General features: G+C 41.1%; 1 protein-coding gene across 1 annotated transcript; it reads right to left on the bottom strand.

The window, feature by feature from the left end:
* Window positions 1-8,101: 8,101 nt before the first annotated feature.
* On the bottom strand, window positions 8,102-26,530 carry LOC124045987 (C4b-binding protein alpha chain-like). The gene is given in 13 exon segments (XM_046365872.1): window positions 8,102-10,002; window positions 11,212-11,257; window positions 11,733-11,774; window positions 12,555-12,584; window positions 13,910-13,993; window positions 13,996-14,016; window positions 14,275-14,451; window positions 17,203-17,385; window positions 17,477-17,550; window positions 18,019-18,115; window positions 19,717-19,902; window positions 25,997-26,089; window positions 26,373-26,530. Coding segments are annotated over 12 exon segments (1,044 nt in total). The 5' UTR covers window positions 26,076-26,089; window positions 26,373-26,530; the 3' UTR covers window positions 8,102-9,977.
* Between the last annotated feature and the right edge of the window lie 1,130 nt (window positions 26,531-27,660).

Below are 27,660 nucleotides of genomic sequence, written 5' to 3' on the forward strand. Positions count from 1 at the left end.
CTGCCACAAAATTGTAAGAGACAATTACTAAAAACAATAATTGACACATCAATCCATTCATTTCAATTTAGGCTATAATATAAAATACTTGCTACAGAGAGAATGCTCAATATATGGGGCATTGACCACAATCAATCAATTGAAAATATCATTATACTATTGGGTAAAGAATTTAGTTTTAGGGCAATATCGGTAGAAAAGTTACTAATAGGAAGGTTCAGGACCCTCGACATCATAGTAAAATGGAGGAATGTTTTGCAAAAAGAAATAGCAAAATGGCATACTGGGAAAGATGGGTTCATCTGTGGAGATCAGTGGATTGGAGTTCAAATCAAAATGAATGGTGGATTGTCTGCTGTGTGTGAAAATCCAGCACTTGAAGAAAGAGGAATATATATGTAGAATTATTGAACTACAGTTACCGTAGATGTGATTGAAAATAGCTGTAAATAGCAGTAGAGGTATTATTGTCCATTAGTTTACTCCAGAAAGGATAGGGTATTTAAAAAAAAGAGGAGATTAGAAATGATGCTATCAACAAAATTGATAGAATCTGCAATATTAAAGCTGATGGACCCAAAAGTGCAGCAGACTTCCAATGGAAGCGCAGATACAACAGAGTGAATCCTATAGCCATGTACAATTGACTACCAGTTCTCCAATGACAGACGGGTATAATGGAGGACTCCAGTTTGAAAGATGTTATCAATCCTTTTTCCTTTACTGCCTACTGAGAGCATCCAGAGAATTGGAATACATGATGCATTACTCTATACAGAATGACCATGCATTACTCTATACAGAATGACCATGCGTTACTCTATACAGAATGACCATGCGTTACTCTGTACAGAATGACCATGCGTTACTCTGTACAGAATGACCATGCGTTACTCTATACAGAATGACCATGCGTTACTCTATACAGAATGACCATGCGTTACTCTATACAGAATGACCATGCGTTACTCTATACAGAATGACCATGCGTTACTCTATACAGAATGACCATGCGTTACTCTGTACAGAATGACCATGCGTTACTCTATACAGAATGACCATGCGTTACTCTGTACAGAATGACCATGCGTTACTCTGTACAGAATGACCATGCGTTACTCTGTACAGAATGACCATGCGTTACTCATTACATTACATTACATTTAAGTCATTTAGCAGACGCTCTTATCCAGAGCGACTTACAAATTGGTGCATTCACCTTATGACATCCAGTGGGACAGTCACTTAACAATAGTGCATCTAAAACTTAGGGGGGTGGGGTGAGAGGGATTACTTAACCTATCCTAGGTATTCCTTAAAGAGGTGGGGTTTCAGGTGTCTCCGGAAGGTGGTGATTGACTCCGCTGTCCTGGCGTCGTGAGGGAGTTTGTTCCACCATTGGGGGGCCAGGGCAGCGAACAGTTTTGACTGGGCTGAGCGGGAGCTGTACTTCCTCAGTGGTAGGAATGACCACGCGTTACTCTGTACAGAATGACCACGCGTTACTCTGTACAGAATGACCACGCGTTACTCTGTACAGAATGACCACGCGTTACTCTGTACAGAATGACCACGCGTTACTCTGTACAGAATGACCACGCGTTACTCTGTACAGAATGACCACGCGTTACTCTGTACAGAATGACCACGCGTTACTCTGTACAGAATGACCACGCGTTACTCTGTACAGAATGACCACGCGTTACTCTGTACAGAATGACCACGCGTTACTCTGTACAGAATGACCACGCGTTACTCTGTACAGAATGACCACGCGTTACTCTGTACAGAATGACCACGCGTTACTCTATACAGAATGACCACGCGTTACTCTGTACAGAATGACCACGCGTTACTCTGTACAGAATGACCACGCGTTACTCTGTACAGAATGACCACGCGTTACTCTGTACAGAATGACCACGCGTTACTCTGTACAGAATGACCACGCGTTACTCTGTACAGAATGACCACGCGTTACTCTGTACAGAATGACCACGCGTTACTCTGTACAGAATGACCACGCGTTACTCTGTACAGAATGACCACGCGTTACTCTGTACAGAATGACCACGCGTTACTCTGTACAGAATGACCACGCGTTACTCTGTACAGAATGACCACGCGTTACTCTGTACAGAATGACCACGCGTTACTCTGTACAGAATGACCACGCGTTACTCTGTACAGAATGACCACGCGTTACTCTGTACAGAATGACCACGCGTTACTCTGTACAGAATGACCACGCGTTACTCTGTACAGAATGACCACGCGTTACTCTGTACAGAATGACCACGCGTTACTCTGTACAGAATGACCACGCGTTACTCTGTACAGAATGAGCACGCGTTACTCTGTACAGAATGACCATGCATTACTCTATACAGAATGACCATACATTACTGTGCAGTTACCTTTGACTATTTCTCATTTGTACTTAACAAAGCTGTGATGCCTCTCAGATAGTATTTAAGACCACTATTTGAAGCTGTGGTGGGGAAACGGAGGACGTTCCTCCATCAGAGATTTACAAGATTAAAGTGATCCAGTCATGCTCTCAATGCATGTCCCTCAAATGGCACCCTATTCCCTATATGGTGCCCTCTTTTGACCACCACAGCCCTATGGGCCCTGGCTGTTTGTCTCATTCTTCGTTTGTTGTGTAGTAAATATTTCAGTTTGCATTTTCAACGTGTTTTATTTGTTTTTTCCTGCAAAGCACATTGCATTGCATTCCATGTCTGAAAGATGCCGTATAAAGAAAGCTTGATTTGATATAGGGAATAGGGACGCAGACAGTCTGCATCAGATCCTCCCAGGTCGGCCTGCCAGGGTATTTCATTGTCGCCATTGAAAATTGCCTGGCGATGTTCAGTTTCCAATGACTCTGAAAAGGCTGGCCCCTGCTGTGTTGTCATCCTCGTCTTGTTTAGGGCGTACGAGTGTGCCTCTCCTCTTCCTCCTAGCACAACTAACGTTTTGGACTTCAGAGGACAATAACACAGGTGAAGGACGTGGAGGCAGGGTCTCGGGAGAAGACAGATTGTGTCTTATTAAAAGTGCTTGGGCCGGAGATCAACCGATTTTACTTTTGGTTATATTAGTCAAGTTTATTTGCCATATGCACGGACACATGCTACACAGTACAATGGGAAGCTCACAGTACATCACTCTAGACCATGTGACATAAGACTAATAAAAAGGAATTATCAAATAAGCTCAATCGAATAAAAATAGTTCTTTGCAGGAATGTTTATACAGTGAAAGCACTCAAATAAATGTCAACATGCCAGGAGGGAGAATGGGGAGCAAATGTGTTGTTCAATAAGTGTGCTTGACGTGATTTACAGCCCGGGATAAAGTGGTACCATACTATTACTATGTGATTACCAATTTATTCTGTGCTGTAATGCAAAGTGCTAATGGATGTATCAATCGTGTTAAATCAGACACACCTCCCAAGCTGTTTGGTAGCTTGACATCCTGCAAACCTTTGTATCGTACATTGCCAGCCTTGGTTACATCATACATGTTGACATGGATTAACTCTCGCCAGTTTCTCTGCTAGCTAGGTGCCACTTAACCTGATTTAACGCTTGTCAAACACCCATCAACTCCGCAAAACGTGTGAGAATTTCACTTATGTGCAGCACATGACTCCATGAGCTCTAACGTGTATCCTGACACTTGCAATGATGAATCATTTTGTAACCCAAGATGAATACTAACCATGTCACATTTTGTGTTCTAATGTCCGGCAGGTTCAGTGTGTCGTTAGTTTCATCAGTTAAGGTTGGCGTGATCTAACAATGCTCCTCTTGGAAGCTGGTTTCAGGTGGTGGCTTAGAGTGTTGTAGTCATTATCTAGCACCATTTGAAATCAGTGTTCTTGGGGTGGGAAGTAGCAACGTCTTCGCTGTGCCTCGGACCATCAACACCTAACCAAACACCCCTGGAATGACTGGAGTTGACGGACAAGCAGCCGAGTGAGAAAAAATATACTTCATATTGAGTGGGGGGAAACACGAAGGCCGAGATTCAATCAGCTTTAACTGGCGATAGCTGACGTTTTGGTGGTGTTGGGGCTGTCAAATCGGTGAGGAGCTGCTCTTGTGATCATTGTCATGGAAGCCACACCAGTCCCACTCCCGTTAGAAGTTCAGAACGATAATTTTTTTAAACCTTTATTTTACTAGGCAAGTCAGTTAAGAACAAATTCTTATTTTCAATGACGGCCTAGGAACAGTGGGTTAACTGCCTGTTCAGGGGCAGAACGACAGATTTGTACCTTGTCAGCTCGGGGATTCGAACTTGCAACCTTTCGGTTACTAGTCCAACACTCTAACCACTAGGCTACCCTGTGGGCTATATAGAAATAATAACGCTCAAATTGAAAATCATTCAAACAGAATCACGATTTCTATCAGCCTTATTGAGGTGTAGATCACCGCTCACATTCCAGTGTTCTAACTTGTAAACAAGGCTGCATGGGATTTCTCATTATGTGACTCCATGCAGCCGATGGCAATGTCCCCTTCGGGTATAATGCCGGCAGCCGCTTGTGGATTTAACAGCTCTAACGCAGTTCCACGTCCGACACATCAAAACATCAGCTATGTGGATGTCGGCTAAAGCGAATCTGATTAAATTGGTCCCTAAGTGCCATTGACTATATCCCTCAGTGGTGTAATGGCCTCTAGTCATCACGGATGTCACAGCAGAGACAGACAGACACCTGCGGCTAGTTGTCCTATCACCAAGGGTGACCGATTTCTTTTGGTGTTCAGAGTCTTGTTGTGTTTCTAGCACCATTTGAAATCGGTTACAATAAAGGACAAAGTCAACTGGATAGACGCAGGGGAAATGACTGCATTGAGTGAAGAACCGGACTTCTGAGGGGCTCTTGCTGCATCCCAGATTATGGGGTACATTAGTTTAAAATGCACCATGCATTTGTAAAACATTGCACACTGAATCACTTAACTTTAATGAGTAATAAGGTATTAGAGGCTGGTCAAAGGTAAATAACAATGCAATGAACATAAATGAACCAGACATTGCCTCTGTCTTTGCAGTGTCCACACCAGCCAGGAAATCTGATGTAATTTGCTATTTAGTCCACCAGGTGGCAATGATCACATGAACACAGTCTCTCAGTGTCCTTCTCACAGTGGGAATTTGTCATCGCCCATAGTTTTCCTGACCATGTCACCTGACTCAGAAAGTATATATATATTTATTTTTATACATGCATATTTATTTTGGTAAATACAGTAATGGAAAAATAGAGGTGCAACATTTTCAAAGATTTTACTGAGATACAGTTCTTAAGGAAATCAGTCAATTTAAATAAATAAATGAGGCCCTAATCTATGGATTTCACATGACTGGGAATACAGATATGCATCTGTTGGTCACAGATACCTTTTTTTAAAGTAGAGGCGTGGATCAGAAAACCAGTCAGTATCTGGTGTGACCACCATTTGCCTCATGCAGCGCGTCACATCTCCTTCGCATAGAGTTGATGAGGCTGTTGATTGTGGTCTGTGGAACGTTGTCCCACTCCTCTTCAAAGGCTGTGCGATGTTTCTGGATATTGGCTGAAACTGGAACACTCTGTCATACACGTCGATCTAGAGCATCCCAAACATGCTAAACGGGTGACATGTCTGGTGAGTATGCAGGCCATGGAGGAACGTTGACATTTTCAGCTTCCAGGAATTGTGTACAGATCATGAGGTGATGGCAGCGGATGAATAGTATGACAATGGGCCTCAGGATCACGTCACAGTATCTCTGTGCATTCACATCGATAAAATGCAATTGTGTTCATTGTCCATAGCTTATGCCTGGCCATACCATAACCCCACCACCACCATGGGGCACTCTGTTCATAACGTTGACATCAGCAAACTGCTCGTCCACACAACGTCATACACGTGGTCGGCAGTTGTGAGGCCGGTTGGACATACTGCCAAATTCTCGAAAACAACGTTGGTGGCGGCTTATGGTAGAGAAATTAACATTTAATTCTCTGGCAACAGCTCTGGTGGATATTCCTGCAGTCTCAAACTCAAAAAGGTCTGGGACACTGTAAAGTCCATGAAGAATAAGAGCACCTCCTCCCTGCTGCCCACTGCACTGAGGCTAGGAAACACTATCACCACTGATAAATCCTCGATAATTGAGAATTTCAATAAGCATTTTTTCACAGCTGGCCATGCTTTCCACCTGGCTACCCCTACCCCGGTCAACAGCCCTGCACCCCCCCACAGCAACTCAACCAAGCCTCCACATTTCTCCTTCACCCAAAGATTGGAAATCAGCTGCGGTCATCCACCTCTTCAAAGGGAGGGACACTCTTGACCCAAACTGCTACAGACCTATATTCTACCCTGCCTTTCTAAGGTCTTCGAAAGCCAAGTCAACAAACAGATTACCGACCATTTCGAATCCCACCGTACCTTCTCCGCTAATGCAATCTCGTTTCAGAGATGGTCATGGGTCCACCTCAGCCACGCTCAAGGTTCCTAAACAATATCATAACCGCCATCGATAAGAGACAATACTGTGCAGCCGTATTCATTGACCTGATTAGCATCACTACTCTGGACGGTTCTGACTTAGAATATGTTGACAACTGCAAATACCTAGGTGTTTCGTTAGACTGTAAACTCTCCTTCCAGATTCACATTAAGCATCTCCAATCCAAAATTAAATCTAGAATCGGCTTCCTATTTTGCAACAAAGCATCCTTCACTCATGCTGCCTAACATACCCTCATAAACTATCCTACCGATCCTTGACTTCGGCGATATCAATTACAAAATAGCTTTAAACACTCTCCTCAGCAAATTGGATGCAAGCTATCACAGTGCCATCAGTTTTGTCACCAAAGCCCCATATACTACCCACCACTGCGACCTGCTCGCATTGGCTGACCCTCGCTTCCTATTCATCGCCGAAAACCCACTGGCACCAGGTCATCTATAAGTCTTTGCTAGGTAAAGCCCCGCCTTATTTCAACTCACTGGTCACCAGACGTGCACAATGGGATTGAGATCCGGGGTCTTCGCTGGCCATGGCAGGACACTGACACAGGACACTGACATTCCTGTCTTGCAGGTAATCAGACACAGAACGAGCGGTATGACTGGGGGCATTGTCATGCTGGAGGTTCATGTCAGGATGTCCTCCGATACACAAGTCAAGTCCCGATCGAACATCTCTGGAGAGACCTGAAAATAGCTGCGCAGCGACGCTCCCCATCCAACTTGACAGAGCTTGAGAGGATCTGCAGAGAAGAATTGGAGAAACTCCACAAATACAGGTGTGCCATGCTTGTAGCGTCCCACCCAAGAAGACTCTAGGCTGTAATCGCTGCCAAAGGCGCTTCAACAATGTACTGAATAAAGTGTCTGACTACTTACGTAAATGTGATAGTTTTTGCTTTGTGTGTAGATTGATGTAGGGGGGGAAATGATTGAATCCATTTTAGAATAGGGTTGTAACGTAACAAAATGTGAAGAAAGTCAAGGGGTCTGAACATTTTCCGAATACTTTTCCCCCTACATCAAGTAATCGGGGTTGGATTAAATGCGGAAGACACATTTCAGTTGTACAGCTGACTAAGTTCCCCCCTTTCCTCTTTTATCGTTGTGTTTATTCATGGTGTTATTATTTTGCTCTCTGCATTGTTGGGAAGATCTGAAGTAGCACTCACAAGCAAAAACCTTTCCCTGAAAATGACACATTTGTACACCACATCATTGCTCTCTCCTGCTCTGCTGTGGGTGCATCTTGCTAGCTGTCACTGATATGGCTGAAGCTCATTGGTTGAACTTGAATTGGTAAGGGGCTGGGTCACGTGGGGGAAAATGCACATCTTCCAGAAAAACTGTTGCTTTCAAAACTAGGGATTTCTTGGATAATTGAGGTAAAACAGTAATTCTGCTCATAGATTATGCATGTATGAACTACACGTCGACACATCCAGTACAAAGCAGGAAGTTTTAAAAAAATACTTAGTAGTCGCCAAAGTTCCGGAGCATATCTTTAACACACAAATTAATTTGTCCAAATACTTACGACACTTTGAAATGGGGGGACTAGATAGATCAAATCCAAGTTTATTGGTCGCATACACAGTTTAGCAGATGTTATCGCAGGTACATCGAAATGCTTGTGTTACTGGCTCCTAACAGTGCTGTAAAGAAATGTCAAGCAAGTACACAAATAAGAACAAATTTGAAACAAGAAATCACAAATGACATCCAGTTAACAACCCAAATAACACTAATCAGTAATCCAAATTCAATCTGTGTATATAAACCAATATATATATATATATACACACACACTAAAAATGATATGTACAGCTGTAGATTTATTACAGTGAACTATGTCAAGAATTCAGTTGATAAATACAGGCGGTGTGCAAAACAGTGTAGCAAAAATGCAACGCACAGTAGATCTATTAGAATGAGCAATGTGAAGAATCCAGTATATGAACACACAGGGTGAAAACAGTATAAAATACATGGTCCAGTGTTTAATGTCTCTATATACATGGGACATCAGTGTTGGCTGTGGTGGTCTGTGCCATTTAAGATGAGGGAAAAATTATTTCATGTGCGAGCATGTCTTTATTTCTATTACAGCATATTGGATGACATTCATATTCCATTCACCTAGTTCAATGTGACAGCGATAGGTTTAGGCTACAACAGGAGGGACTGGTATATAGTCAGGGACTGTATACCCATCAGGAGGTTGCTATAACCTAGCCTTTGAATGTACGTTCATAGAGAAATTGGAGTAATCAAGGTGACAGACATTGACAGTCAATACCGCTTTGCACACTCTTGCCTGCATCTAGCTGATCTAGGATGTGATCATTAGTCCAACAGTTACAAAATAGTTTATCTTGAACAAATTCAGGTATGTTTACTCCCACTTTGTTCAGTTTGCTTCAGTCTTAGAATTTTTTTTAAACAGAATTGTCGGAATGAATAGACCTGATCACACGCAAACAGTTCATTTTCATAGCCGCCACATACAAACAGCACGAACCCGTTGATTATTATCATCATCTCGCATCTACGCTCCTCCTCTCACCTTTTCCCTTCACGTGTGGACATCAATCACAACCAGGCAAACCGTCATATCATAATTGAAGTCAATGTACCCAGAGGACAGAAAGTAGTTGTCCTCAGGCGACACCATTGTGTTGTTGGGGCTTCTGTAGACCTTCAGTGCAAAACAGTGTGTGAATATATTTAGTATATCCAAAGAGGATGACCTCTTTAATGTCTATTTGAAAAATAATACTAAGGATGGTCCTCCCCTTCCTCCGAGGAGGCTCCACTGGTATGTATGTGTATATATGTGAGTATGGCGACTACGTGTATGAGGTGTGTGAGCTTGCGTGTGTTTTGTCTCTTACTTACTCCAGGAGTACTACTTACTACTCTAACTACAGGAGATGGTTGTTGGCTGATCAGGAGTCTGATCGCCTTAGGATACAAGCTGTTTTTCAGTACAGAGCCAAGTTGTAGCTTCACTATCCAAATAAATACACAGGGGAATCTTGTTGGACATTTTAATAAATATGATTTCTTCAAATTCTTTATTTCAAAGGGTGTAAAACTGGCTTTGTGATGCAGGGTTGCCGTAAAAGGGGAGAATTGTAACTAAGAATGTTGGCAATGAGAAAGCAGGCTTAGATAAAGAGATATTTGTGAAGTACACTGGAAATCAGGTTAGGCCACTCATTAAGCACAAGCTTCCAAATGAGAGTGAACCAATTCATTCTTCATCATGAGGTTTCTAAACAATCACGTAATAGAACTTCCTTTGAAAGGATATGAACCCGGTATTTGGGAGGGGCTGCTACATTCATACGCAGGAGGGTAGTGCATTAAATCACAGCAGCATGTTCACTGTGACTCCCTTCTCAAGGATGCAAGAGGAGACTAAAGCAAATCAGAAGACTTGGTACTGAAAAAGAAAACAAAAAAATACAGTTAAGACAACCCCAGAAAATACATTTCACATTTATTTCCACACATTCTCTGTGTGGATGGGTGGACCTGTGGAACATAAACGGGATAAATCTGTTGGATTTGGACACATGCAATATATATTGAAAAGTATGTGGACACCCCTTCAAAATTAGAGGATTTGGCTATTTCAGCCACACCCGTTGCGGACAGGTGTATAAAATCAAGCACAAAGTCATGCAATCTCCATAGACAAACATTGGTAGTACAATGTCCTTACTGAAGAGCTCAGTGATTCTCACCCATCATAATAAAAACATTTAGCATTTCACTGCTAAACTATACTCAATCACATCACCCATATGTTTTTTATTCCATCTTATTTTAATACAAAGCGAGGTCCATACAAAAATGGCTTGTTGAGATCGGTGTGGAAGAACTTGACTGGCCTGCACAGAGCCCTGACGTCAACCCCATCGAACACCTTTGGGATGAATTGGAACGCAGACTTATTATATAAAATTAAATAAAAACGGTGAGCTCAGAAGTCCATCATCTTACCGCGGCCAAGGGTGCTACAACTCTGTCTTCAGAGTTACTAGTGGCCACATTTCCTGAGTATCCAACTCGAGAGCTGTAACACAGAAGTCGAGCACTGGTCACCATGTCTGTATTTCTGTATGACCAGGAGGCCAAACCCAGCATGGAACTCAGACGTGCTTTGTGCAAACAAGCCAGTCCTTGCCACATGTCATATGCCAAACGGTTTGCTATATGGCACGGAGTGGTGAGTGGAATGTTACGGATACCAGACTAGGCCAAACCCATTGGTCTCATCAATCTGCCACCCTTGCCTGCCATGTGTGTGACAACCCTCTGGACCTCTTCAACAACAGACACACCAACTAGCTCAATGTTTAAGAACACTAGCAGATTTCTGGGACAAAATGGCCATTGCGTTTACTTTGCAGCTCCACTACTGTGGCTGGTGTGTGTATATTGATGTTAAACACCAGAAAGCTTTGCAAATATAAAGCATGCAGCATTTAGCTGAAGCAGCATAGGTGGCTATGCCAGCAGTAAGAACTCAAAAGAACACATGAAACTGTACAACAGTTGTTTTAGTGAGCGCAAAGAAAAGAGGGAGGAGCCATGACAGGAAACAAGCCTCAATTGGATGTTAGTTAATGAAATAAGAATTTCTTACCGTGCTTTATATTTGTAGATTATAAATACTATAATACAACCAACGACTAGAAAGAAAAAGGAGACGTTTATAAGGTATTATTTTGTTTAACATAAGAAGTAGTTCATTTTTACTTGTAGAGTTTAAAAACACAATATTCCTTCTCCTTACTGTGAACATTAATAAATAATGGGATGTCAACAGAAAGGGGTATTGTTATAGGTTTGTATACCAGTAACAATAGAAAAGTATTACAAATAACTTAATGTCTGTCCTGCAAGAAAAGGCTTGAACAGAATACTACCTCGGTAATAAAAATACATTGGTGAGCAGATGCTAGAAAATAAATGAGTCAACATTGTTGCATGATGACTAGATTTGAAAATGTTCAACATAAAACCAAACAAATACTGCTTATCCCGTTCGTCTTTAGAAGATGGAATTTAGTACAATTCTTGGAACTTGTTTTGGAGAAGATGGTATGACTTGATTTAACAGGTCACCATGTTGTACTGTTACTGTCATAATCCACTGCAACTTACCAAGTACGCCTAGGACACTCCCTAATATTTTCCAAGTGTGGTCTGTAAGAGAAACAAACGAACGAGGGAAGGAAGATGCCATCATGAATTTGCAGTGAAGATGAATCATCACTAAATAGCCTAAACACTGCTTGAACCATCAAAGAGATCATACACTGTACAACATGTACGGATGAGAGCAAACTGTTCTAACATCATACACTGTACAACATGTACGGATGAGAGCAAACTGTTCTAACATCATACACTGTACAACATGTACGGATGAGAGCAAACTGTTCTAACATCATACACTGTACAACATGTACGGATGAGAGCAAACTGTTCTAACATCATACACTGTACAACATGTACGGATGAGAGCTAACTGTTGTAACATCATACACTGTACAACATGTACAGATGAGAGCTAACTGTTGTAACATCATACACTGTACAACATGTACAGATGAGAGCTAACTGTTCTAACATCATACACTGTACAACATGTACGGATGAGAGCTAACTGTTGTAACATCATACACTGTACAACATGTACGGATGAGAGCTAACTGTTGTAACATCATACACTGTACAACATGTACGGATGAGAGCTAACTGTTGTAACATCATACACTGTACAATATGTACGGATGAGAGCAAACTGTTGTAACATCATACACTGTACAACATGTACGGATGAGAGCAAACTGTTGTAACATCATACACTGTACAACATGTACGGATGAGAGCTAACTGTTGTAACATCATACACTGTACAACATGTACGGATGAGAGCTAACTGTTCTAACATCAATAGGTAAAAGCTGGGTGACCGCTTACTTTTAGCATCAGGGGGACCAGGTACGCGATCTATAACACAAAGAAGAGATATTAAGGTTTGCGCGCACACACACACAAACACATACACAATAAATACTTTATTTGAATCCAACAATCAAATGTACAAAACAAAAGCATCCAAACACTTCAAAAGGTCTGTCTGCATGGCACTCAAGGGTACAGGAAAAGCACCTTCTCCAAACTGCTGGGCTTCCCACGACAGCTGAAACGGAGCAGTACCTAGCCAACTGCTTTGCCCTAGTTTTCAGGCTCGCAATCTGGAGGCTATGCACTGCAAGCCTGTGTATGTGGCAGAGACTGCCAAATATCAACGCCAACAGCTTTCACCTACACCCATTTCCATTCATGTTGCGACAGTTGAGGTTCATACTCAGAAGTACGGCCAGGTATCCCCGCCCACTACGTGGACTGGGGATGGGTCGTGAATGCTCCATTGATGCTGGTAGACTCGGCCATTGAGTAGAACTTGTTTGAAAGCTGATTTTAGTGTTGTAACAAGCAACAACAAAAAATATTGTCCAAAATATCATCCAACCTTTACTGCATTAACAGTGGCAGTTGTTATGCTAGTAAATAATCATGTTTTACCACAGAGCTGCAGCACTCATGTCTGGTCCTGGCGAGCACGCACACACACAGTCTAGCACAGCTAACCTTATGGGGATATACAATTCAGTCCCATTGAAAATCCTATTTTCCCCAACCTGTACCCTTAACCCTATCTCCTAATCCTAATCCTAATCCTAACCCTAAACCCCCTACAAATAGCATTTGACCTTTTGGGAACCAACTGTCCCCAGTTGGTCAAAACATTTTTAGTTTACTATTCTTGTGGGGACTTCTGGTCCACACACACACACACACACACACACACACACACACTAGAATGGCCTAACTGAAGAGCTCAGTGACCTTCAACGTGGCACAGTCATAGGATGCCACCTTTCCAACAAAGCAGTTTGTCAAATCTCTGCCCTGATAGAGCTGCCCCATTCAACTGTAAGTGCTGTTATTGTGAAGTGGGAACATCTAGGAGCAACAACACGCAAAGTGGTAGGCCACACAAGCTCACAGAACAGGACCTCCGAGTGCTGAAGCGCGTAAAACCATCTGATACCACGAAATTGGGGATAAAAAGGGGTAAAACAAAAAAATATTCTGATTTACAATAAATGTGACTCCAAAATGACACAATACATTATTTACCATTCATTTCTATGACACTGTATCACTTCAAATCCAAAACAACAAAAATGTTCACTATCCCAATACTTTTGGAGCTCACTGGAAAATTAGATTAGGATTGTGCCAAGCAGTATCAAAAAGGACTGTACCTTCATTTGTGGTTTTCTTTGAAGCAGTGGTAGTAGCTGTTGTGGTGGTAGTAGTAGTAGTAGTAGTAGTAGTAGTAGTAGTAGGGGCTTTGTTGTCATCGGAAGGGCTATAAAGGCATGCAATGCAATTAGGCCAATAACTATTCTTGTCCAGTCTGTCACATCAATGTACTGTTGTTATCCCTCCACATACCATATTGTCTTATCAAAATATTCTCTATATGTTTATATGAGATCAATTCAATTCAGAAAGTCAGTTTGCTGACACATTGGTCATCTGGCACTAAATACCAAATGACGCACAAAATATCTGATCCAAAATACAGGATAAAGTATGTTAAGTAAAGCACTGAAACAAGTCTTACCTTTGCATGTGGGAATAGAAGCTGACCAGCCTTCTATTTCACATGTCAGACTGGCCTCTCCCATCATCTTATATCCATCGTTGCACTTATACGTCACAAAAGACTTGTGCTGGTAGGGGGGCAGACGACCTTCAACCCTAACGCCATTCTCAACAACAGGAGCAGGACATGAAACCACTGCAGATGTAAACAAAGAAATGTTTATTCTCTATGGTTGTGAAGTAAAGGTGGCCCAAGTCTCTTATTTGTTGGTTTTAGGCTACTTGAAGCAATATAAAACACAATGTTGTTATAACCACTATTTATGTATATTATGCAACTAATCTTTTCAATAAATAGGCTATATTTTTGTAACTAATTTCCACTGAGCTCAATGTTGCATCATGGTTTTAAGTGTATAGTACACATTAGGGCAGGGCTGCACATAACTCTTCCTGGAGATCTACTGTCCTGTAAGTCTTCAGTCCAACCCTAATTTAGCAGATCTGATTCAGCTAGTTAAGATCTTGTTGCGAAGCTAATAAGTAGAATCAGGTGTGTTAAATTAGGGTTGGACTGAAAACCCACAGGACTGTAGAGCTCCAGGAAGAGGGTTGGGCAGCCCTGCATTAGCGTGTGCACTGTTCAGACCGCTCCTTAGGCTGTCTCATGTACATCTGTATTATCAGGCTAGATACTGTGATATTTATACACTTATTTTATCATCTGGACCGTGACCTTGCTCATGATTGTGTAGTGGACAGGACTGGGTAGGTTCATTTCTAAATATAATCCGTTACCTGTCCAAAATTGTAATCAGTTACATAACCTTTGGCGTACTCAAACGCAGTAATGTAATCTGATTACTTTTCCCTTAAAAGGAATTAGAAGTAGACAAAGGATCCATCAAACGCATTTGGGGTGTCATCATAGTGGTCTCTGACTTACGGTCAGACTCGCTCTGGTGGAACAAACTTAAAACTTGCGCTGTTTTTCAAAGCTGAATGTCATTGAGAAAACAGAAAGGTGTTGAATCTAGAGGTCGACCGATTATGGTTTTTCAACACGATGCCGATTATTGGAGGGCACAAAAAAAAGCCGATACCGATCAATCGGCCAATTTTTTTAATGTATTTTTAATAATGACAATTACAACAATACTGAATGAACACTTATATAATACATCAATAAAATCAATTTAGCCTCAAATAAATAATGAAACATGTTCAATTTGGTTTAAATAATGAAAAAAAAAAACAAGTGTTGGAGAACAAAGTAAAAGTGCAATATGTGCCATGTAAGAAAGCTACCGTTTAAGTTCCTTGCTCAGAACATGAGAACATAGAAAGCTGTTGGTTCCTTTTAACATGAGTCTTCAATATTCCCAGGTAAGAAGTTTTAGGTTGTAGTTATTATAGGACTATTTCTCTCTATACCATTTGTATTTCATATACCTTTGACTATTGGATGTTCTTATAGGCACTTTAGTATTGCCAGTGTAACAGTAAAGCTTCCGTCCCTCTCCTCGCTCCTGCCTGGGCTCGAACCAGGAACACAACGACAGACACCCTCAAAGCAGCGTTACCCATGCAGAGCAAGGGGAACAACTACTCCAAGTCTCAGAGCGAGTGACGTTTGAAACGCTATTAGCGCACACCCCGCTAACTAGCTAGCCATTTCACATCGTTACACCAGCCTAATCTCGGGAGTTGATAGGCTTGAAGTAATAAACAGCAGAGCTGCTGGCAAAACTCACTAAAGTGCTGTTTGAATGAATGCTTATGAGCCTGCTGGTGCCTACCGTCGCTCAGTCAGACTGCTCTATCAAACCATAGACTAATTATACCATAATAACACAAAAATGCGAGCCTTAGGTCCTTAATATGGTCGAATCCGGAAACTATCATCTCGAAAACAAGACTTTTATTCTTTCAGTGAAATACGGAACCGTTCCGTATTTTATATAACGGGTGGCATCCATCAGTCTAAATATTCCTGTTACATTGCACAACCTCCAATGTTATGTCATAATTACGTAAAATTCTGGCAAATTAGTTTGCAATGAGCCAGGCGGCCCAAAATGTTGCACACACCCAGACTCTGCGTGCAATGAACATAAGAGAAGTTATTATTATTATTATTATATTATATTATTATTATAGAAGTGACACAATTTCACCTGGTTAATATTGCCTGCTAACCTGGATTTCATTTAGCTAAATATGCAGGTTTAAAAATATATACTACTGTGTATTGATTTGAAGAAAAGCATTGGTGTTTATGGTTAGGTACAGGTTAGAGCAACAGTCCTTTTTCGGGAATGCGCACAGCATCGATTATATGCAACACAGGACACGCTAGATAAACTAGTAATATTGTCTACCATGTTTAGTTATAACTAGTGATTACCTTGGCTTCTTACTGCATTTGCGTAACAGGCCGGCTCCTCGTGAGGAAGGTGGTTAGAGCGTTGGACTAGTTAACCGTAAGGTTGCAAGATTGAATCCCTGAGCTGACAAGGTAAAAAACTGTCGTTCTGCCCCTGAACAAGGCAGTTAACCCACCGTTCCTAGGCCGTCATTGAAAATAAGAATGTGTTATTAACTGACTTGCCTAGTTAAATAAAGATTAAATAAAAGGTGTCAAAAATAAACAAGATTAAAATATATATTTGTAAAAAATTTAATCGCCGTCCCAAATCACCGATTGTTATGAAAACTTGAAATCGGCCCTATTTAACCGGGCATTCCGATTAATCGGTCGACCTCTAGTTGAATACTGTGTGAAGTCAAATAATGCAAGAAGTAATCTAGTTTTCAAAAGTTTCTGTAATCTGATTACAATATCTTATCAGTGTGAACAGTTCATACAAACAGTTCTGTCTTGTCAACAACCATAATTATGATTGTTTAAAACAGAAGGGGGGAAAAAGGCAAGCTTTCAACGTACTTTTACACTCCGGTGGAGCTGGCTGGAATTCTCCGTCCTTTTCACAGACTATGGATTTAGTTCCAACCAGAGTGAATTCCTTCTCACAGCTATATTCCACAACACTTCTATAGTGGTACTCTTCATCAGGTGGGATAACATGTCCACCGTTGACAATGTTGGGGGGCTTTCCACACTTCACCACTGCAGAGTAGAACACAACAGCAGTTATGAACAGTTTTGATCTCGGCACAAGCATAGAACTGTTTAAGATAGTTATTTTCACTTGACTAACCTTCACATACAGGAACTCTGCCATCCCAGCCGTCGACCAAACAGTTCCTTACACCGTTACCCACAAGCATATAGCTGAAAAAGAGAAAGATTAGACAGTATTTGGACCATTGGTTTTGGGATAGCAAGGGTTACAACAGAGACGGCTCTGACCTTAAGCAAGATAGCAAAGGAAGATTATAGGCTAAACATGAAACATTTCCTTCACCTTTTATTTAGGGAGGTGAAGTTTGATTAAGGCCGATCTGGAAATCATAAAATTAGGCCTACAAATGGACAGTTGACATGTTAAACCACTCAGTTCAGCCCATGAAGATAGACTCATCATGGCCAATAAGGGCTTCCAGCATTTTAAAATAGCCAACTGGGTGGGGATTCCTGAGTTGGGAGCCCAGTGAAGAATAATAAAAATGAACAGCTTTAAAACGTAGTGGTCACAGATGCTATAATGGCACAGATACAAAGATGAGCGCTCTCTCTATGGTTCAGCCCTATGAGAGACACAGAGAGAGAGAGATATGAGGCTAATAGCCTTGCACTGACCCAGTGTCACAGAAAGCAACAGCCCTGGCGCCAAACAGAACCCCTGAGAGATTATATCGGCCGTTCATCACTTCTCCTGGTGAGCCACACGGCCTTACTGAAACAACCATAAAGAAAAAGAGTCATGTACGGAGGAAATGTAGGCTAGCCTGACCTGTTTTGTGCCAACATTCCACTCCTTGCCTCTCTGTGTCATATGCCAAACATGACATGGAGTGGCAAAGAGTGGAATGTTGAAAGAAAACAGGTCCAGATTCCAGGTTAGCCTACTTTTTCAGTGAGTTTCATGAATGGGCAATGAATATATCAAGTTGTGAGTGGGTGGGTAAAAACTGTTTAGTGAAAAGCATGAGCTGGTGCATACCCAAAAGAGTTAGGAGGTGCGGACTAACGGCGAGTAAACTATAGGCTATAAAAATAAAAAGAGTTGCACACTGTATACACAAGCTGCCAGCAATTTATTGGGTAAACCAACATTTCTAGATCACTGTGCCTTCTTCAGGGTAATATCATGAATTCTTGAACAGGTTATATAAACAACCAGTGCAATTAATGCAACCAATGACTAGTGAGGGGTATGTCATAGTAATTAGGGTGCTGAGGATGAAAAAGTTACTGTTAAAAGACAATAGTTTACAGCATGTTAAATATATTAGGATATTGTTTTCATCTTACATGATTAGATATTGTAGATAATATTAACATGAAAATGCATTTTACTATTTCATATATAGATTTCATTTTAGTCACATGCAATCCTTTGGTTCAAACGCAATGCATAATAAGCATCTCTACCAGGGAACATCTTGGGTGCACACTGATAAGCTGTGGAAAGAATACGTTCATTTAGCAGACCTGGTCATAAAAAGGGGGGGACTTGTTTATTAAAAAGGGCCCGAGGTCCAAGTCAACATTCAGACCACTAGTATTTTTTGTATAGGAGATCCAGTAGGCCTCCCTCTGGGGAACATGCTCGATACCTCTTGTATTTGAGGGAAGAAATAGGATGGTTCTCAAACAAAGTGAGCTGCTACTGGGTAGTCAGTGTTCTTGCACCTGATTGAACTGCGGTGTTCAGCTATGCGTCGTTTTAACCCCCCCACATGGGTTTTCCCACATGGACAGGTGAGGAGATAGATTCCTCCATGTGTCTTGCATGAGATGACACCACTAACAGGGATTCTTAGATGACACACCTCACTATTGTCATTGGTTGCACAAACTGTTTGTCTATATAGTCTGTGAGGTGCGCTCAGTTCGCTTGAACAGTTGCTACATTGCAGAACGGTTTGTGCTGAACGACACGTTTCACCAAATCGCTCTTGAACAGAGGTACATTTGCTCCCGTGTGGCGAGGTGTGGCTTGAAGCAATGAGTGACGTATTTTTTAAAAGGACAGAGCCACGATGACAAGGCTCCCCAACCCCTCCACGTTTTTCAACAGGTCGTTCCGTACAGCACAGTTTCCGTTTAATTGAACGCTCCAGAAAGTAAACATTTACTGAGCGAAGCCCTGGTTCAAGCATTCGTGATATTACCCTGAAGAAGGCACAGTGATACTGAAACATTGGTGGTTTACCCAATAAATTACTGGGAGCTTATATAGAGTGGGCGACTATTTATTTTTAGAACTAAAAACATTTACAGGAATATGGCCTAACTTTTTAGCACAATAAAAAATACAATTATTGGAATTACATTTGCATGTCAGTGTCACTGTACTCCACACGCCAGCAGTACAGATGACTGATCGAGACCCTTCTGTACGGATATATCCAGTTGAACACTCAAAACTTGCTTTTGTTCCATTTCCAAATGTCTCTTGAGTTGATGTCAAAACAATGTTTGACCCTTCTAACGGTACGGGTTTGGAGCAGTTTTGACCTGAAAACAAAGGAGACAAAATTGAATGACCAAGGTAGACAAATACTGGAGACAACACCTTCAAAACCCACATTGTCTCATGTCAGATGGGGTCATTCTAACCCGACACGCAGTTGCCAGGAGTCATGTGTCCAACTAAACATGGAACTCATGGTGCTTTCAAGACAACTCATACACTCGAAGGGTTAACATTTACGTACGTGTTTTGCGTAGAGCTTCCTATTGGTCGATTATTCCAAGTAGGAAGCTCGGAGCTCATTTTTCTACAGTGGGTTTCCAAGTCAAAAATGTTAGTTTTGAGCTGTCTTGAAAGCCGCATCTCTTATATTGAGATTTTGCTCATTTTCCAAACACTAGCTCTTAGTTTTGAAAATCACGCAGATGTAACGCACTGGTTACCAGAGACGGAAGTGGAAGAGACACCCCACTTTTTCTGGTTCAATTAAAGGCAAATGAACTAAGTAGATCAGACTCGGTTACTATTGCATTGGTGTCTATAGGAGACCCACCCCGTTAAGTAGACCAGAATGTCTTTCTTTGCTGGCTCCTACAGAAAGACATGCTTGATCAGCTCCTCTTGCCCCAGCTAGCAGCCTTGTGCTAGCTTGTTTGAATGGCCATTACGGTAGCTAGTTTGCCAGCTTGTTGATGAAGTTGTATGCCACTAAAGATACAGGACTGTTCTTAGAAATCATGACAATTGTGACAACTGGCACTGTCTCACTGCTTTGTAACGTTTGACCAACGCGATGATGTCGCAGCTAGAACCGTTATCGGTGCTGCAGAATTCGGCACACTAATCAGAACATTAACTATAACGAAAACTCAGTTGTGTTATTAGATAGAATTTCAGTACCCTATCAGTGCAGACGGCCGTCACGCAATCTGACGTGAGACAATGATTCAAACCATAGACGCTATAAGCAAAGACAGTATGAAGATATCCAGGCTGCATCACAACTGGCCGGGATTGGGAGTTCCATAGGGTGGCGCACAATTGCCCAGTGTCTTCAGTCATTGTAAATTGTTAATTAACTTGCCTAGTTAAATAAAAGGTTAAAAAAAAAAAAATTCAAGCAATGTCATGGCAAAGTTAGCTAGCATAGCTCACGCGAAGAAACGCCTCGCCAGGTCTACCAGTGCAGGCCGTCAAATGAAAAGGCACTGCTATTCCATATAAAGTTGTTCTTAACAAAAATGTTAGCGTGTCAGTGTCACTTTCACACGGTTGTAGTTAATGACAGGCTCAGCTATAGAAAGACATTGGCTCGAATCTCGGTTGCCTTTCGAATTTTTCACTTCACAGACTTGCCAAATTTCTAACCCGGTCGAGAAGGGCGTAATTGCGGCTTGTAATTAGAGGCGTTCCTGCATGTGGGCATCTCTGTACGGAAATCCTCTTTATACTTCTATTGGGGGTGCTCCAGTACATAACGTTGGATGCCAACCACTGATAAACCCTGCAGAAGAAGCTAGCTAGGACACCAGTAGACACCGGCCGTGTCTGAATACCCATATTTGCGTCCTAAAATAGGCCACTTGAGTATGTGAAAGAAGGTTTAATTTTATAAAAAATATATATTTTATATTCTTCAAAGTAGCCACTCTTTGCCTTGATGACAGCTTTGCACCCACTTGGCATTCTCTCAACAAGCTTCACCTGGAATTCTTTTCCAACAGACTTGAAGGAGTTCCCACATATGCTGAGCACTTGTTGGCTGCTTTTCCTTCACTCTGCAGTCCAACTCATCCCAAACCATCTCTATTGGGTTGAGGTCAGATGAATGTGGAGGCCAGGTCATCTGATACGGTCTCAATCACTCTCCTTGGTCAAAAGGTCAAATAACCCTTACACGGCCTGGAGGTGTGTTTTGGGTCATTGTCCTGTTGAAAAACAAATGGATAGTCCCACTAAGCTTGCCTAGTTAAATAATGGTTAAATAAAAAATAAGCGCAAACCAGATGGGATGGTGTATCGCTGCAGAATGCTGTGGTAGCCCTGCTGTTTAAGTGTTCCTTGAATTTGAAATAAAACAGACCATGTAACCCGCAAAGCACGCCCACACCACCACCACCATGCTTCATGGTGGGAAACACACATGCGAAAATCATCCATTCACCTACTATGCGTCTCACAAAGACACGGCAGTTGGAACCAAAAATCTCAATTTGGACTCATCAGACCAAAGGACAGATTTCAACCGGTCTAATGTCCATTGCTTGTGTTTCTTTATTAGTGTCCTTTAACAGTGGTTTCTTTGCAGCAATTCAACCATGAAGGACTGATTCACGCAGTCTCCTCTGAACAGTTGATGTTCAGATGGGTCCGTTACTTGAACTCTGAAGCATTTATTTGGGCTGCAATTTGAGGCTGGTAACTAATTAACTTATCCTCTGTAGCAGAGGTACCTCTGGGTCTTCCTTTCCTGTGGCGGTCCGCATGAGAGCCAGTTTCATCATAGCAATTGATGGTTTTTACGACTGCACTTGAAGAAACTTTCAAAGTTCTTGACATTTTGCAGATTGACTGACCTTAAGGTTTTAAAGTAATGATGGACTGTCGTTTCTCTTTGCTTATCGGAGCTGTTCTTGCCATAATATGGACTTGGTCTTTTAGCAAATAGGGCCATCTTCTGTATACCACCCTCTACCTTGTCACAACACAACTGATACAAGTAAAACGAAATACATTCTCTTCAACCGATCGCTGCCTGCATCTGCCCGCCCATCCAACATCACTACTCTGGACGATTCTGACCTAGAATATGTGGACAACTACAAAAACCTAGGTGCCTGGTTAGACTGTAAACTCTCCTTCCAGACTCCTTCCAGACTCACATCAAACATCTCCAATCCAAAGTTAAATCTAGAATTGGCTTCCTATTTCGCAACAAAGCATCCTTCACTCATGCTGCCAAACATACCCTTCTAAAACTGACCATTCTACCAATCCTCGACTTTGGCGATGTCATTTACAAAATAGCCTCCAATACCCTACTCAATAAATTGGATGCAGTCTATCACAGTGCCATCCGTTTTGTCACCAAAGCCCCATATACTACCCACCACTGCGACCTGTATGGTCTCGTTGGCTGGCCCTCGCTTCATACTCGTCACCAAACCCACTGGCTCCAGGTCATCTACAAGACCCTATTAGGTAAAGCCCCCCCCTTATCTCAGCTCGCTGGTCACCTTAGCTGCACCCACCTGTAGCACGCACTCCAGCAGGTATATCTCTCTGGTCACCCCCAAAACCAATTCTTCCTTTGGCCAGCTCTCTTTCCAGTTCTCTGCTGCAAATGACTGGAACGAACTACAAAAATCTCTAAAACTGGAAACACATCTCCCTCACTAGCTTTACGCACCATTTGTGAGAGCAGCTCACAGATTACTGCACATAGCTCATCTATAATTTTGCCCAAACAATGACCTCTCCCCCTACTGTATTTATTTATTTAGCTCCTTTGCACCCCATTATTTCCACTGCAAATCTACCATTCCAGTGTTTCACTTGCTATATTGTATTTACTTCGCCACCATGGCCTTTTTTGCCTTTACCTCCCTTATCTCACCTCATTTGCTCACATTTTTCTTTATCTATATTTTTTTTATTGTAAATAAGATTTTGTTCTTAACTGACTTGCGTCGTTAAAGATTAAATATATATTTTTAAATACATTATGGGGTAATGGGAATTTGCACTGTATGTGTATTCTACTTGAACACAGCGTCCCCACATTTCCCACTCCAAATAGCCTGAAGCCACGGGCTTCTTTTCACAGAGGTAAAGTTGGTTTTATAAATTGCACATTCGGACATTCAACGGATCTTCTCCAAAAGCCATTTGAAAATCAATAACTAATTCACCGTTTGTCACAAAATCAAACCAGATATGACTTATTCTATAAATGTCTAGCATAGTTTTACCTTTTTTTAATAGAAATTCCAGTTGACTTGATAGAAATACATAACTATGGCATCTATAAAATGCCATTTAAACAGTATAAATCAATAGCGTTTTCACTGACATAATCAAACTAGGTATGATTTATTTTATAAATGTCTAGTGTACTTTTACAACCTTTGCTTAGAGTAGAAATTCCAGTTTTGATAAATACATAAAATCTCAAATATTGCATTTAAAGACAGAAAAAATATCAATAACTAATTCAGTGATTTCACAGAAAAGTGAAAATATGCACATTCTGTGGCAGTCCGCCAATAGCGTCGAATAGTCCCCGCGATATGCAACTGTTCAGAGAAGTCAGGAACCAATACACGCAGTCAGTGAGGAAAGCAAAGGCTAGCTTTTTCAAGCAGAAATTCACATCCTGTAGCTCCAACTGCAAAAAGTTTTGGGACACTATAGTCCATGGAGAACAAGAGCACCTCCTCCCAGCTGCCCACTGCACTGAGGCTAGCTAACACGGCCACAACTGATAAATCCATGATAATCGAACATTTCAATAAGCATTTCTCAGCGGCTGGCCATGCCTTCCTCCTGGCTACTCCAACCCGGCGAACAGGTTTTCTGAGTTACAAAAGACCATCAGACTGTGCTGTCATTTGGCACATTCTACAGTTCTAACAAACAGTAACATAATACCTGAATACTTCTCTGCATGCTTTAGTGTCTAGCAAGCCAAGACCACGGGACTTGGTGTACGTAGGAGCAATTTATTATCGTGAATAGAGTGGTGAACCTAGTAAAGTGGTGAGTCTAGATATCACAGACAACTGCTTTTGAGCAGTGTCTGTCTGTTATACGTTTGATCAATGGGTATAATGGTAAATCTGATCCCCAAGGGCTCACTTGGATATTTAGAGTTGGAGGTAAAGAAAAATATATAAAACTAGGACATTAAAATGCTGGCAGAATTCTTTCATCCACATAAAGTATGTCTTTCAAAAAGTATAAATACCTTTCTAAGACCACTGTCTTTCTGGACGTTTTAAAAGGTTTGCAAATAGTTATTTCTGCAAGGAATGTGAATTGAAAGGGATACCCACTAGTATAATGGGTATAATTGTGTGGTAGTTGCACACCTCCCTGCTGAATTATGTAGTGCTGATTTGGGCCAGTAGATTTATTTTTTTGGTCAGTTTGCGCTGTTCTGTGAAGGGAGTAGTACACAGCGTTGTACGAGATCTTCAGTTTCTTGGCAATTTCTTGCATGGAATAGCCTTCATTTCCCAGAACAAGAATAGACTGACGAGTTTCAGAAGAAGTGCTTTATTTCTGGCCATTTTGAGCCTGTAATCGAACCCACAAACACTGACGCTCCAGATACTCAACTAGTCTGAAGAAGGCCAGTTTTATTGCTTCTTTAAAATCAGAACAGTTTAACTGTGCTAACATAATTGCAAAGGGTTTTCTCATGATCAATGAGCCTTTTAAAATGGTCAACTTGGGTTAGCTAACAACATGCCATTGGAACACAGGAGTGATGGTTGCTGATAACGGGCCTCTGTACGCCTATGTAGACATTCCATTAAAACTCAGCTGTATCCAGCTACAATAGTCATTTACAACATTAACAATGTCTACACTGTATTTTTGATCAATTTGATGTTATTTTAAGGGACATTCTCTTTTGCTTTTCTTTCACAAACAAGGACATTTCTAAGTGACCCTAAACTTTTGAACTGTAGTGTATGTTATGGTTCAATTATATAATCAACCATGTCTATTTTTGTTTTAAATGGCTTTTGGCTAATGTATGTTGAATGTCCGAATATAAAACTAACTTTACCTCGGGTCCTTTCATTGGCTCTATTTCCCAAACCATCGGTTGGGATTTTTGACCTGGCTTCATGTACTCCTCCTGAACAACACTGGAGCCTATCGGTATGTTGTGCTATTTCTGTATAACACAAATAATGGATGACGACCAAGTTGACGATTTTACAATGGGGGTCAATAGGAAATGAATGTTGGTATTCCAACTATTCTCAAACCCTGTTCTATATGAAAAGCGTGAGTGTTGCGCCCCTGGGTTTAGAAACTGTGGTACACGCTTCAAACCAGAGTTTCAAACCAATGGATGAAAACATGCAGTCATTGAAATAGAGTTCTGCTTGTAGATGACCCTACCTTGAACAGTGAGAACCATGAGGGCAAGGTGGACCATCCATATTGTCAAGAACCAACAGACGTCTTTAGAGGGCTGCATGACGTCTTCGTTTCCTGTAACGAGCAGCAGCACACGATTTCCTGGATTGGTTGGTTTGCTTGATAATCTGTACTGTAAAGTTTGATCCCCTCTTATACGGATGAATTTCTCAATATCCACTTGTCGTAATCACACTGTGTTCACAATCAAATACAGGCACACCTAAGTTAGCTAGCTGGTACTGGAGACTGCGAGCAAGCTAGCATGGCTAAGCTGTGTTTGCGTACATCGCACTTTCTTCTATAACAATGTCCAATAAATGATCAGTTATAGTATTAGGAAAACTCATAGTCTTACCTTATTGTACAAGTAGTCTAGCTACGACGTCTTCAACTGACAGCTCTGTCTGCCTGTTTCGCAACAGCAAATGAACGTTTATTTTGCGAATTTCCTGGTTGGCGGCAGTCTTGAAGCTCGTGAGAATTGTGGAATTTGCGGTTGGCCTTCAAAATAAAAGTTCCCCATGTAAACTAATCCAAAGAGTGGAATAATGCCATATTTGGACTAAAAAATGCTAAACAGGGTTGTAATGGTGTTACATAACTTCAAAATAAAATACAATTCTGCTTTATATTTACAATAAATATAAACAGTCGAAATCCCACTGTGGATGTATTAGATCAGGGGTCTCAATTTGTCTATCACTGTGTGTCGCCAATTGATGTGATAACCATCTTGAGGTATGACAGAAATACTTTCCCTGAAACCTTCTCAATTAAACGTTAACTACAAAGTAGGCTTACATGGCAAAAGTAGTGTATATCATGAGTAAGTATGTTATTTTTATATATTATTTGTCATTTGCTAATTTAGCCATGAAATGAGCAATGGTTCTGTACTACTGCTGCTATCAACACATTAGATGGCACATTCCTCACTAGCTAGATGCCCAGTTAAAGGGGAATTATACAAAAATATAAAAAATCTTTCATCCCCCCCATCCCTGAAAAAGGTATTCAGATTTATGCATTGATATGGACCCTCTGAGTTGGTTTAACCATTATTCTACCAGGTATATTGCCAGAAAATATAGTGCACGACTTTCTATTGTACACTAAGTACCTGGGGAAGAGTTACAGGGAAGAGAATAATGAGCCTATTTGAAAGCTAGTTTTGTAGCTCACAACATGTAAAAAAAACATCTTTTCAGTATCTCATTCTAGAAAAGTTTGGAGACTGCTCTATTAGACATACTGGACTTCATAATTGCTGCATAATTGCATTGGGAGCATACATATGCACCGTTACCCAATTTCCAGTGGTGGAAAAAGTACCCAACTATCATACTCGAGTACAAGTAAAGATTAATAGAAAATGGCTCAAATAAAAGTTACCCAGTAAAATTATACTTGAGTAAAAGTATAAGGTTTAAAAATAAATAAAAAGATGTCTATGTTTGCTTCAGATTTGGTCCAGTCTGGACCAGCCTTGATTTGGCCCAAACATAGATGCCTATAAATGACATATTTTCAACTTTCATTGAGAAATGAAAATTAATCTAATTTCAATGTCCGGAAAATACATATTGTCACCTTTCATTCAGAACCTAAATCGAACTTCAACGTCTGGAAAAATACATATTTTA

The sequence above is a fragment of the Oncorhynchus gorbuscha genome, linkage group LG10, assembly GCF_021184085.1.
Source record: "Oncorhynchus gorbuscha isolate QuinsamMale2020 ecotype Even-year linkage group LG10, OgorEven_v1.0, whole genome shotgun sequence".
In the NCBI taxonomy this organism is placed as follows: Eukaryota; Metazoa; Chordata; class Actinopteri; order Salmoniformes; family Salmonidae; genus Oncorhynchus; species Oncorhynchus gorbuscha.